Here is a 14,377-nt window from a genome sequence, read left to right as displayed (position 1 = left end):
GCCTCAGAAGCTTTTCTCTAATTTATAGAAAAACAAAAAACCCCTGGCATTTGGTGGGAACCTCCCCATGGATCAACCCCAGCTCTGGACGCAGCCAACATTTGCAATGCCAAGGACAATCTTACGAAAATAAAAAGATCTGAAACAAGAGGCAGCTCTAACATACATGGAGGTCACTGGTCATCACACAGCCAACTACTAAACAGCCACATATGCTGAAATCTCCGGTGCACCCTCAGCAGAAGCTTTATAGTCTTTCCAGCAGTGACATAAATCTGTTCATCATGTAAAACCCAACACTGTTACGAATTATTAGACACCCTTCTTTTATGCTTTGCATTAAATTATGTAGCATTAAAAAACGACCAGATGAGGAATTCATCATAAAAAGCCATGACACCAGCAACCTGAGCTTCCAGCTGCCCGGAGCTCCCAGCAGGTTTCTCACACCACTGGGAATCTCTGTGAAGTTTAAGATCTTAAAATCAGCACACCAGCGAGCCAAAGTCACTTTGTACCGTGAGCTGGGTTCAGGTCTCCTCTATACCTTTAAAATAAAAATCGGGGAAGTCAATTAAATGTTGTTTTGTTCCTTTTTATTCCCCTCTATGGCCTCAAATCACCACAAAGAACCCCCTGGCCAAAAGGAAAACCCAACCTGAAAAAACTGAAAAGGATCTTGGCAAGGCAACTTTTGAAGCTGGTAAGGCACTCAATGGTTGTAACTTGATCTGGAGAATGGATGACAAAGATTATTGAGGTTGTGATTCTGACCTAAATATTCTCTCTCCCAGAATCTGAGCCCAAACAAGACCGCCCCAAATTAATCACTGATGAAAAAAATTCCCCTTATTTCTTCTTGTTAGCTTATTTTCAAGGCTCCACAGAGCTCTGTTCTGACCTGTGCCCGTCAGGAGTGACCAGATTTTAAGATTAAGAGCCTCATTCTTGGAAGCGGGAGCCTCCAGCAGCCAGGCTAAGGATGAGATTCGATTTATTCACATTTTCATATGAGAAGATGCATGCAGCGGCTCCCTTTGCAGAAGTCCTAACAAAACCCTGTCTGGGGATGAATGTCCACGTTGTCCCTGTGCTGGACTAAGGTCTGGTCCAATGTACTGTCAGACTACGGAGAATTTTGCTATTATAATATAAATAAACCTAATAAGTGTTCTGCAGCTGTTGAGACATTCACATGCATCCCATTCCTCCGAGCAAACACCTGCACACAAGTGTCTTCTCAGACATGGCAGGTGAGGCTCCCAAACACAAATCAGCTTTCCCCTTGACTTCCAAAAGCAGCTACACCAGAAAGATCATCTTACAACTGTCTTCATACAGAAATCGTAATTTCCCTGCAGTGTATAGATGCTAGTTCGAGTCAGGAAGCACTGATTTAAAAATATTCAGCGTTTTGTACGAATAGTTTTCTAGCGAGTCTGAGATTCTTCAAAACAAAGAGAAACCCAGAAAATAATTCCTGAAATTCTGCCCTTTCTGCGTATCACTTACATTTAACCACCTGCAACATCTCTGAGTTGCTGGATGCCTTCTGATAAACTGCCACACCGAGCACTCAAATGTCGGGGAAAATATTTCCAATAGTTTAAGCAAGCCTGTCAAAATCAACCTACTGAGGTTCTGCTGTGTTGCTGTAACACACTAATCCCTGCAAAGGTGTGGATGCGCCACGGGAACAAGTTGATCCAGACATGAAGATCCACTGAAATAATGTTGTGATGCTGTGGAGGTTCCTCCCAGAACTCTTGTGCTGCATCGGCTGTTTCAAGGTTTGTGTGGACAAACGTTTTGGGAGGTTCCACTTAAATTTGAGAAGAAACTTGTTCCTGGTGAGGGTGGCAGAGCCTGGCCCAGGCTGCCCAGGGGGTTGTGGAGTCTCCTTCTGTGCAGACATTCCAACCCGCCTGGACACCTTCCTGTGTAACCTCATCTGGGTGTTCCTGCTCCATGGGGGATTGCACTGGATGAGCTTTCCAGGGCCCTTCAACCCCTGACATTCTGGGATTCTGTAAAGTCTCATTGTTAAGACTAAAAGGAACGAACGCATCATTTAGTTAATAAAAATTAAGAAAACCCCAAGTTTTCATGCTTTTGAAAGCTGTCATGGGATGATGGCTGCTGGCAGCAGTAAAGCAAGACAACAGCTAGTGGTTCCTTCAATTAAAATACATATATATACATATAAATATATAATAATATCACCACAAGTCCCTATGGTCTTACTGCAAGTGGAATGCACAGCAAGCAGCGTGGGAGACCTCAACATCATTTGCAGCTTATGACTGAAGGAACGGTTTATATAAAACACCACAAGCATTGTGTCAAGCGCTACAATTAGGTGCCTTCTCTCCACTCACATGTTGTACTCAATAACCTAAAACCCTTTTTTTATCTCGACCTCTGCATCATTTACACAAACGGCATGAGCTCTTTCATAAGTGCATTACAGGAACAAATCCATTAGCATTTGTGAGGCTGAGATAACAGGTAATTGGGTGGGTTAATTCAAATTATTTTCATCTTTAAAAAAACCTCAAACTGAACAGCCTCTCTATTCTTTTACAATCCATAACTCTCAAAACTGATCTCCTCCTCACAGTGATCTTAATACTAATTAAATTAGCTTTTGTCTTCCAAGATAGGTCAAGATTAAGTACCACGCAGAACAGCTGCAGCAAAGTCCCAGTCAACGAGTGGCCAAACCCACTCATGGGCTTGGAAAGAGGCTTCTTGTCACCTCTGAAGTCACCTGAGGATTTTCCTTCAGCCCCAATATGTTTTAGGGGTTCACTGACTAATGGAAATACCCAGCAATGCTTCTGCCTCTTGGACTCAACCAAGCGTGGAAAATGCAAAGTGAAAGTCAGGAAATGCACCATATTCTAAATAATCGATTGTTTGGGACCAGCAGGGTCACAGCGCTGCTGATGGACTCGCCAAAGAAACAGCAGAGATTCCAGTTTCCTTTCTCTGTGGTGGGAGATGCGAGCTACTCCCGGTAGAAAAGCGCGATGACCCCAATTTCCACGCTCAGGTGAGTGTCCCTTGTCCCCAAGGCCGCTCCACACGCACGATGTGCTCGCGCGGCTTCTCCAAGAGACACAGATGCAAGGGTGCATTTAATTGTTTTCCTGAATCAGACCCCTGGAGCCATCAACATCGCACACATGTAATTATAAATCACGAGTCTTGCAACTGAAGCGCAATCAGCACATCGAGCCATAAATCTTCCCGATACCAGTGATTTCTCCAAAGCTGCTTTTCTGAGCAAACCTGATGCAGGATGAATTAAATAGGTCAGGCGGAAGAAACGGCCGGTGTTGAGGTTTGCAGCCCAGCGATGCGGCGGCAGCGGACGGGATTTGTACCCCGAGAAGCCCCAAAAAACTCACATTTTGCAGGTGGGAAATGAAGCAGAGAGGGCAGATCCCACCTTGGGATACCCCATTTCCAGACCAGCTCACCAACCTGCAACGCCAAAGACCTTTTTTGGACTTTCCATGGGACACGGAAAGAATCTTCTGCTTTATGTTATCACTCGTTTACTGGACTCTCAATAAACACCAATCAATGTATATCACGAATGACAAAGGGCCAGGTAAATCCTGGCTACATCTAGAGCAAAGCATGTCCAAATATATATGTGTATATATTCATTAGCGCCATTTGAACTTGGAAGCCAAGATACCCCTGCGAGAGCTCACACTGACGAAGATCAGGATCTATATGACGACTGTTTCAAATGTCACTTACTGTCTTGCCTCTTCAGCGAAAACTAATTTAGACATGATACATGAGGCTATAATGACAATTTTATCTCCTTGGCAGAGGAGTGTGGAAGCCTGGCAAGGAAATGCGGCTGTGAAATACATGTACAACTGAGAGCTAAGACTGCGAGGATCGTTGTGTATCAGGATTTTAAATGGTAATGGGAGAAAAAAAATACAAACCAATACATATTACAGAATACAGGTATTACACCAGCATCCCTCCTAGGCATTACGGAAATTATTGGATAAAGCAGGAGGCTGGAGCCAGTTTGAGACTGGGCCATATTTTAGATGGGTTTCATGCCATCAGCTCTCTTTGCCTGAATAATTATATCTTGTGAATTATCCATGAGAGAAAATTGCCTCCAAACGTATCCACACATCTGTCTGTCTCCAGCCTCCGCTGCCGAGTGTTGGTGGGGGCTGAATACACACACAGGGGTTAATAAACACACGAGAACATCCCCCCACGCAGGGAACTTCTCCTGGGGCTGCAACGATCCCCAAGAGAGTAAAAACAACAACAACAAAAGAATAAACTGCCTTGCTTTGCTCCCACTCTTTTACCTTAACAAGTCTCTAAAAAATTAATGTACCTCTGGATACTATAATTTCAGAATTTCCTCTAATCCCATGCATAATTACACGGGGCACTGCATTTGTATCCCTTTCATGCAAATATTGCCATAAAGTGCATAGTTTTCATAGCATTATATGACCAAAAAAAGAACTGCAGTCATTTATTTCTGGCCTGTATGTGGTTACACAACATAATACAATGAGACAGTATTTTTCATTAGCTTTTTGTTGTGGACACTACCCATTTATCTTTCTCACAATCCTTCCCCCAGTGCATGTTAACTATGTTATTTTAGTAGGATGTTTAATTATTTAACGTGGCTGGGAGGCTCTCCCAGCGCCCGTGTCCTTCCAACCCCGCACACACCGCGGGCTCGAGAAGCAGCGTCCATGGTCCAGACGCCTTTAACAAAATCAAACAGACAATCACAACGCGCATCCTTGTTGCTGCCGCTCCGGGGGCTCCGTAAATCTTCTCCGAGCTCTAATTCATCGGTGGTTCAACTCAGCGCTCAAGAGTGCGAGAGTCGGTCTGAAGATGGAGCAGTATTTGCCTGACCATCGCCATCAAGAACCTAGAGAACCGAGGCCCTGACGGACAGAACGCATGGACAATGATTTGGAGAGAGGCCCGAGGAGCAGCACTGTGTTGCACTGTTTCTCCGATATGGGGGGCTGCTGCTGACAATGGCTGCTGTGTGGACTTCACCTGCTGCTTCAGCCAAACCAGCCCCAGCCTCCTGAAAGCTGTTGTCATGAGGGTCTGTTCAACCCAGGGACAAGAGCTGCTGTCCAGAAGATGTGTTCTCACCTGCAGCCTCAGTCACACGTGTCCCCACCCACTCCCCCAAACAATGGCCAACGAAAAGGAGCACGGCCAGAAGCTCGCCAAGGGTCCTGAGGTCACCCAATGGACCAGAGAAAGACCCCTGAATGCTGGACACGTAAGCGTTGGCAAAAGAAAGCGTGAATCTTTCGAGCCTGCGCAGTACGAGCCTGGGTTGCGAAATTAAGGCGGAGACTAGCCTGAAACAATGGGAGTGAGGGGGGGGGTGAAGAAGCATAAAAGGTGACTCCAGAATGGACACTGATTGAAGATCTTCCCGCCAGAGGATCCCGAACCACGATGGAGGACCGGCCGGACTCCATGGGACCAGAGACCAGAGGGAGCTCCTGGAACTGGATGGTGAGAAACGCAACCTCATTTCTCATCTTTACTTTTACTTTTCCGCATTTCTTTTCCCTTTTCTTTTTCTTACTCCCTCTCTCTATCGCGTGCCGCTTTACGGGCAAATTAATAAAGTAACACTGCTTGATTGAATTATAACCCCTTGGCATTTTGGTCGCCTTAATTTTGCGCTCTGAGATCAAGGTAAAAGAACCATCACGAGTCCATCACCAAATGGGCCGTGACAAAGAGACAAGGGGATGACAAGGATACAGATGCCATGGGGCTCCCAGCATCCCCAAAAGGGATGCGACTGGCGCAGAAAGGCTGCAGGAACTCCTGAGCAGATTGATAAACCTCTCGTACCTCCCAGTTCCTCCTAAGCCGTAACTGTTTGCAATTGGCTTAAATGCAGAAATAGGATGCTCAGTATCCTGCCCACACTTTAGCACCATCCATATATATATATATATATGTACATATATATATGTATGTATATATGTATATGTATGTATATATGTATATGTATATATATAAAAAAGATAAAACAAGCACCAGAACATCCTAATATGGCCATTGTGCCCAACAGAAGACAACTCTCATGGCAAAGCCTTCATTTCTATAGTAGGGGATCAGAAGCACATAAAACACCAAAGCAGCACTCAAAGCTCAGTGGTACCTGCGGGCTCCCAACACTGAACCCGGGAAAAACAGTGTGGTGGTACCCTGCCTCCCCCTAAATAAGACCTACCCCAAAAATAAGCCCTAGCATGATATTTCAGGATGCTCAGAATATAAGCCCTACTCCAAAAATCAGCTCTAGTTACAGTTCATGAAAAAAAAAATACCAATTTAAATTGTGTCCAGGTAACTATACATGTAAAAAAGGAGTAAGTTTTGGAGCAAAAATTAATATAAAATTCTTATTTTCAGGGAAACGGGGTAGATGTGTCAGTGCCCAGCATCACTGTGACCCCATCCGCACTCCCGGCCTTGGCGGCTGCCTTTGTAAACTGCTTCATATCTGGGCAGCCTGGGGCAAAGCTACACCCTAAAAACCTGACAGCCCCACTCTGCCTCTTCACAGCCACCCAGCCCTTTGGCTGCCACGAGCTCTGCTCCTCCTCCTCCATCACTCACTCTTCTCCCATCTCCTTCCCTTCTCAGCTCCCCTGCCATCAAACACCAACATCGCATGTGCCCAAAGCCTGTTTCTCCAAATTATAGCGGATTAATCTAACAAAAGAGCCTGTTTGTTCTTCCCTGCAACACCTTCTTGACTTTGACAACCGCCGGCAGAGAGGTTTATCCCACCAGGGACAGTCACTTTTATCACCCTCCGGAGGCAGCAGTTTGGGCACCGCGTGCTCACACCTCACAAAGGCTTTTCAATTCCTCACCTGTGTGTAGCCCAGCCAGTCAGCCCCTCTTAACAAGTCCAGCATCTTGCATTCGGTTAAAATAACTGTTTATTCCTCAAAGACTTGATGCTTATCCAGCATAAACTGTCAGTCCCTCCACTGATGGATGAACATGTTCTCTGGAGCAAGGGAGCCCACAAGAACAAAAAGGTCCCTCTGTCACTAATCTCAGCTTCCAGGGATTAAATAATTGAGCAATTTTGGTTCCAGATTCAGATCAGGTGTGGATTTGCACACACGTATCTGTTAGATGCCTGAGGACAAGCCTTCTCCATATTAACCAAGGTAGGAGCAATGGATCCTCTTCACCTGGCCAGAAACCACTCCTGATCATGGCGTCACTTCTGGGAATTAGGGCTGCCAAGGGAAAACCGGTGACCCCCGCACACAGAGCAGCCCAGTCTCCTCTGTTTGTGCTTCCCTCCCCTCCCGCTTTTGTTTTGTCCAAAGGGGCTTTTCCCATACCTGAAATCAGGAGGGGCTGGGGGCGACACTTGAGAGCTGCCAGCCCTGTACAATGAAGCATTACAACAACCTGAGATACATTTTTACAGCATGCCCCGAGAGAACATGCACTCTTTATTCAAGAAACACCAGCACTGTATTTCAGGAATTCACACTCAGTTCATTACACAGGAATAATCACCTCATTCTTTATGATTTGCAAAAACTTAATGCTGTAATTAAGGTAAAGCAACTTTGCCACATGCAGTTAAACATAAGACTGTACAAATCTATGCAGTTCCCATATTTCCCCAGTGTTTTGGCATATTGTAACAAAATAATAACCCTTTCCAAATCTCTTCACCCTCACAAAACCCCTCCTGGCTTGTGATAGAGCCTCTCTGAGCTGGCTCATGTTATGATGCTGTATCCAACCCCTCTAAGCCGCCTTCCTCACTTTATCCTTCTGCTTTTTGCCTCGTTGCACCTCAGCCCGGGCTTCGCCACGTACCTGATGGGCAGCGAGGGGTCCCCGGCGTCCCACCAGTCCTTGGGGGGGCTGATGTACATGCACCACAGCTCCCAGCTGTACCCGTGCGCCGAGTTCTCGTAACGCTGCACCTCGAAGTTGTCCTGCTTGATGTTGTCTATGGAGGGGAGAATGACCCTTCTCCGGTTCTCCTGAATCCGTGAGAGGACGGGCTCAGCCCTGAGCGGTGAAGAAAAAGCACAGGAAGACACTTAATTTCTTCCATAATTTGCAGATGGACACTGTGGCTTTTGTATAGCTTTTGCACTTAAATGAGGGGTAGAAAACAGGTGTTCTTGTCACCAAGAAATTGCCACCAGGACGCAGGGGCCAGGCGCTTCAGGGTGTTTTAGTGCTCTCCTACACAACCGACTACACAAACTCACAGCCCAGCTGAAGCTATCAGCACAAGGAAAGGACTATTTCCACAAACTGTGGTGTTCAGCTGGGGAAATGTACTAAAGCCTCTGAAACTGGACCCCATCTTCTCCTGCAGAGCTAGTACGCTGTGTTTTTTCTGACAGCCAGTGACAGGACAAGGGGCAATGGGTGCAAAGTGGAACACAGGAGGTTCCACTTAAAGATGAGAAGAAACTTGTTCCTGGTGAGGGTGGCAGAGCCTGGCCCAGGCTGCCCAGGGGGGTTGTGGAGTCTCCTTCTGTGCAGACATTCCAACCCGCCTGGACACCTTCCTGTGTAACCTCATCTGGGTGTTCCTGCTCCATGGGGGGATTGCACTGCATGAGCTTTCCAGGTCCCTTCCAACCCCTGACATTCTGGGATTCTCTGGTGTGCTGCTTTGAAAAACGCACTATTAAAAAATAATTCCATATTCTGAACTTTCTAATTTTCAAAATGTTCGTGTTTTTAACCTGAGCTTTCCTGACACCTTTACTAAGGTAGCAATGAAGTCAGACAGTCCACTAATCCAGTTTTACAGCCAGGAAAAGGTGCTCGGTGACCACCCAGAGACGCTTTTCATACAAGAACTACGGACCATCAAAAGCCTCAAGAGACAACAAGGAGTCGGCTCTTGCCACAGTGGGTAGTTAAGATGTAGAACACCTTGCGATGTGTTTTAGAACAATTTCTTCCCCAAAGGGCTGTGGGGCACTGGAACAGGCTGCCCAGGGCAGTGCTGGAGTCACCAGCCCTGGAGGGTTGGACAGACAGACATGAGGTTCTCAGGACATGGGGCAGTGCTGGGGGTGGGTTATGGTTGGACTCTGCGATCACAAGGGTGTTTTCCAACCTAAATGATTCTATGAATGCTCTAAGTTTACATGGGCTCGACAGGCAATAGGTAAAAACTCATGAGAAATGCAACGACGGTTGCTAAACACATAGAAGCCGTGCCTGCTTTGCATCTGCACATCAGCGGACTTTCGTAGCACGCTCTGAAGGAATGCCGCATGTGCCAGCCCTACCCATATATGCTTTCCTAGGCTTGCAGCTACACTTAGCAGCACACCAGGAGGTTAAACAGACCCTGGGTTTGCTGCAGCGCAGCTGCTCTCATGTGCGGCTGTTCCCCTGCACCGTTACCCTGTGTAAAGCCCCGATGAGCAGCTGCAGGGTAACCGCACACATCCCTGTGCTGTCACGCATGAGTGGGCACCCTGCACAAAAACACAGTCCACAGGCTGGGAACCCTGGCTCGAAACCTTTCCTTCTGTACAGCAAGGCTGTGAAGGATGTGCTTTGTTTAAACCACGCTTTAACTAGTCCAGACTCCCGCGAAATCCACAAAACCATGTCCCTAGGCAGAACAGGGTGCACTCTTAAAAGACTATCTGAAGAGCCTTTTTTAACTTGGAACACAGTTCGAGGGACCATATCTGGACTCTACAGCTACAAAATTCCGCTCTGGGCCATGCAGATGTGCCCAGAGCAGGGTGTGCACAGCTCGCTCTGCCAACACCACGAGGAACTTCCAGCCCCGATGTCTCCAGTGACAGCAGCGGGTACGTAACACCAGGGTGAGTCAGGCCCACACTGCAGGAAAGCTCAATCTCTACCCCTAGGAAATCTGTTTCAGGAGCTCATTAAATGGGAGCTTCCTCTGTGCATCAATAAAATCAGGTGTGAGGACTTAATGACCCAGAGAGAGGAATGTTTAGTCGGGAACACAGATATCAAGGTGAGATATGGCTCCTAAATCCACCCTTCAGCTGCGTTGTCATTACAAATAATGGGGTGTCTACGTGGAACTCTGTTTGCAGCTGCTAAAGTCTTTTTCTTGTGGATGTTACTGTGTTCAAATCAGATGTAAGTTAATTTCTTCTGCCTCCACTTTTCTAAACACAGACCATTTACTTTTTACATTTGGTAAGAGGAAACAAAAAAACCAACTCACAGGCTCCTCTCGTGATCTCAACTTAAGCTTAAGCCACTTGAACTCAAATGTTTTGCATCTCTGACAAAATCCTTATGAAACACCTTTGATGCTTCTGCCCCTCTGCACTTATTCCAAGCAGCAGAAGAAACCAATCAATCTAAACCACGTAAGGCTTCCTCAGTGGGATCCAGCTGCAAAGGGCAGGGAAGCAGGAAACACTTTCGCATTCAATTCATCGCTGTGTGAGCTTTTCTTAAACTTCTAGAAACTACTTAGGGCTAAGGGGATGGGAAAGCTACCTGAAAAATATAAACAGGGGCCAGGGGAGGGTAAAGCATAAAGGATAAAAGGATGGAATAGAAAATGATGACAGAAAACAGAGGCAGGGAAAAGCTTTCCTTGTATCCTCTCATCATAGAAATCATAGAATCATTTTGATTGGAAAAGATCTTTAAGATCATCCAGTCCAACCATAACCCAGCCCTGGCACTGCCCCATGTCCTGAGAACCTCATCTCCGTCTGTCCAGCCCTCCAGGGATGGTGACTCCAGCACTGCCCTGGGCAGCCTGTTCCAATGCCCCACAGCCCTTTGGGGAAGAAATTGTTCCCACATCCAACCTCACCCTCCCCTGGCGCAACTTGAGGCCGTTTCCTCTGCTCCTGGCGCTTGTTCCTGGGGAGCAGAGCCCAACTCTGGCCACGCAGCTCAGAAGGAAGACAGCATTAATAAACCAGTGGACTTGTTTGCAAACACATCCTCACAAAACAATGGACTGTCCCTTACTTAATGTGTCACACACACTCTAACAGAGACTGCGAGGTCGAGCACTTACCAGCCGGCAGTGAACTCCACGTGAGCATCAAAAAACCCCGTGATCTGGCCAGTGGCAGCTTTCCAGCCCTCGATCCGAGCGCGGATGAGTCCCTCTCTCTTCTGGTTGCGCACCACCTTCACCAGCCCGGGGTAGCGCTTATTGACGTATTCTTCCAGTGGCGCCTTCAGTTCCTCTAGAGAAGTGCCAGAGAAGCCAGTGAGAAGGTGCAACAGTTTTCACCTAAAATAAACCACTTTACTGATGGCTACGAGCAGAACATACTGGAGCTACATATCTCTGAACACCACTGGGAGGGATACAATCATTTAGAGTCAACCGATGCTGACTTGCAAAAGACCCCCTGATGGTGGACTGACTACAACCCTTTCAAAAGAAATTTGAGGTTGCCAAGGACATTGCTGTAGGACAACTAAGGAGCCAAACACTAGTGCTCTGAAGTTCTGATAGAGCTTTGAGCTGAAAGAATTGCTAGAAATGCTGCAAAATCCATCTCAATTGCCTTAAACTGCATCAAAACTGCATGAGCGTTACTACCCTTTTTACTCAGCCTCACTACTACAGTCTTGCTGAATGTTTTCCAAGCTTTGCCGCTAGAAGGTTGAAATTCCCCCTGTTTTTATGATTGGATGAAAGAGATTTTTGACTGTGTTCAGAAGGGAACTGCAGATCATTTAATTATGTTGTCTAAACCTGTATACACGCTACGGCTGAGAACATAATGGATCTGTCAGTCTGCACTTGTTACCAGCATCAAACCTCGTGATAGTCACAAGTATTGAGTATAAATGACGCACAGGACTTTGAATGGGGAAGCATACGAAATGTTACAATAAAATACTAGTATGATTTTTTTAAAAAATTGGAAAAAAGCTAGTGTTTTGCCAGAAACCTTAGTCTTTTTACTTCCCAGTGCATCAGTTAAATGCACAAAGATCACTGATGCAACACAGTCTGTAAAGGCTCAGCAATGCCATTGTCTATCAACACACACTCTTAACACCATGAAAGCAGCTCCTGAGAACGTCCTTTATCCCTATGAGGCTCCAGGAGAGATAAAATTAAGATACGGTCCATGACCCCCAAATTATAGTCAACTACTCCCCACACATACTCCCTCCCAGACAAAAGAAGAAAAAAGTCACCATTAATATAATGCACAGGGTAAAATATTTGAGATATATGAGCACAGGTGGGTTTCTAAATGAAGGAAAAATGGCAAAGGAGAGCAAAAGAGCAAAGAGCAAGTCCCATCTGCTGGGCTTAGCCCGAGAAATCATCAAAGGAAAAGGGATTATCTGTTGCCTTCCCTTCCACGCCTCTTCCGAGCACAGAAAATGTGCTTTCTTCAGACTGCCTTTCTGGGATGGTTCCCCTCACATATCAATTTCCCCAAAGCCTCATTTCTTTTTTATGCTGAAGTAGGAATAAAAAGAATAAAGCAAATGAGCCCCTTCCTCAATTCAAAGCATCCGCATCACATACATACATAACTCAGCAACTTCTATTTCATGCTGAGCCACTCGGAGAAAAACCAACATTTTACGGAGACAACAGCTCTTCCGAATGGTTTAAGGAGACAGAGACACAGATTTTTTTGACAGCCGAAATCCCACAAGCAGAGCACTGGCACCTGACGTGGATTTGTCAGACGGTGAGTCGTTAATGCTGCAGACCATGGTGTTACAGGTTAGATGGAACAATTAAAACAAGTTTCAAATTGAAGTTTTAAGCTCAGTTGAAGGAAAACAGGAAAAAACCTCACGGGAATTCTTTGAGAGAGAAACAGGGAAGAATTGTAACATCATGTCTCAAAGGTAGTGAAGGGTGAAGCCCAAGAGGTTCCTACGCCCACCACACTGTATGCTGCAGATCAGCAGAAACTCCCCGGGGAGGCACAGCCACGTCCTGCTCCTCTCCGAGAGGATGCTGGATGCCAACAGGTGAGGAACTGATCTGCTGAGAGCCCCACGGCCGCTGCAGCACCCCCTGCACCTGTGAAACGGCTGAGGTGGCCATGGAAAAGAGCTGGGGAGGATGCTCACGATGAGCATCATTCTAACACATCATCCTTCATTGGGTGAGGCCATTGGGTGCTCCTGTTCTGCCCACACCCCACAGTACAGCCACCCCTAACAGGCTGCTAAGTGGAATCATAGAATCATTTTGGTTGGAAAAAACCCTCAAGATTGAGTCCAACCATAACCCACCCCTGGCACTGCCCCATGTCCTGAGAACCTCATCTCCGTCTGTCCAACCCTCCAGGGATGGTGACTCCAGCACTGCCCTGGGCAGCCTGTTCCAATGCCCCACAGCCCTTTGGGGAAGAAATTGTTCCCACATCCAACCTCACCCTCCCCTGGCGCAACTTGAGGCCATTTCCTCTCATTCTGTCACCACTCAGACAAAAGCATTAACCAGACATGGGAAATGTGGTTATAGACCCTTTCTCTGCTCAGGGCTTCCTGCACAACCTTGCCCAGATTTTTGGGCTCTGCTCCCTGCCAGTCTGGCTCAGCCCCCAGCACACACCTTTTGGGTGAGAATTCAGTCTTCTTACGTGTTCTGCACAAGCGCTACCAGAGAGGATGGCTGCAGGTCTGTGCAGTCTCTTACCCTTCAGAGCCAGTTTGCAGCTCTGCAGGGGCGAGCATGGTGCACAGCAGCTGCTGAGCACAAGGCCGCTCTTTTGATATCCCAAAATACCTACTTGGCACTCAGCTGGGCATCCAGCCAACAGGCACAGGGTTGGGGTGAGCTTTGCATTTCATTTCTCTGTGTATCCAGAAGCACAGGTGTGGAAAATTCAGTATCAGGTATCAAAAGTGAAATGCAAATCTCCGGGAATGCACTGCAAAACTGCCATTCCAGTACCAAGCGAGCCCTGGCCCGGGTGTCCCCCTGTCAGGGAGCAGGACTGACGTGGCTGTGGTGAAAACCATGGGTCAAAGCCCAGCTCTGGCACAGCCGCATCAGTGGATGTTGATCCATGGGACCAGACGTGCTCAGCTCCCTCCACGTGAACTCCAGCGGGCTGCAAATCATAACTCACTCACATGTTTAATCTTAACCCAAGTCATCTAAAACTACTCCTAATTTTACCCTGCGTTTTCCTTCACTTGGCAGTCACTTCGTCAAGCACCACTGGCCTAAGAGGAAAACAACTGGCGGCGGCTCTGACGAGCGCTGTCAGAACTGGCTGCAGGCTGAGGATGTGGAGAGCTGTTGCACTAAGGTCAGTAGCAGCAAAGCTTTTCGTCTGTCATATTAACT

General features: G+C 46.9%; 1 protein-coding gene across 2 annotated transcripts in view; it reads right to left on the bottom strand.

The window, feature by feature from the left end:
* GALNT17 (polypeptide N-acetylgalactosaminyltransferase 17) overlaps positions 1-14,377 on the bottom strand; it is a 215,109-nt gene that overhangs the window by 112,194 nt on the left and 88,538 nt on the right. For both annotated transcript variants that reach the window (XM_065037207.1, XM_005511603.4), the window contains 2 exons: positions 11,105-11,279; positions 7,915-8,112 (listed from right to left, as the gene is read on the bottom strand). In XM_065037207.1, coding sequence (XP_064893279.1) covers positions 7,915-7,973 — 59 coding nt within the window. In that variant the 5' untranslated portion in view covers positions 7,974-8,112; positions 11,105-11,279. The remainder of the gene's footprint in view (positions 1-7,914; positions 8,113-11,104; positions 11,280-14,377) is intronic.

Source organism: Columba livia, chromosome 20 (assembly GCF_036013475.1).
Source record: "Columba livia isolate bColLiv1 breed racing homer chromosome 20, bColLiv1.pat.W.v2, whole genome shotgun sequence".
NCBI lineage: Eukaryota > Metazoa > Chordata > Aves > Columbiformes > Columbidae > Columba > Columba livia.
The sequence above is the reverse complement of the archived record's forward strand: the minus strand, read 5'-3'. Positions and strand labels throughout refer to the sequence as shown.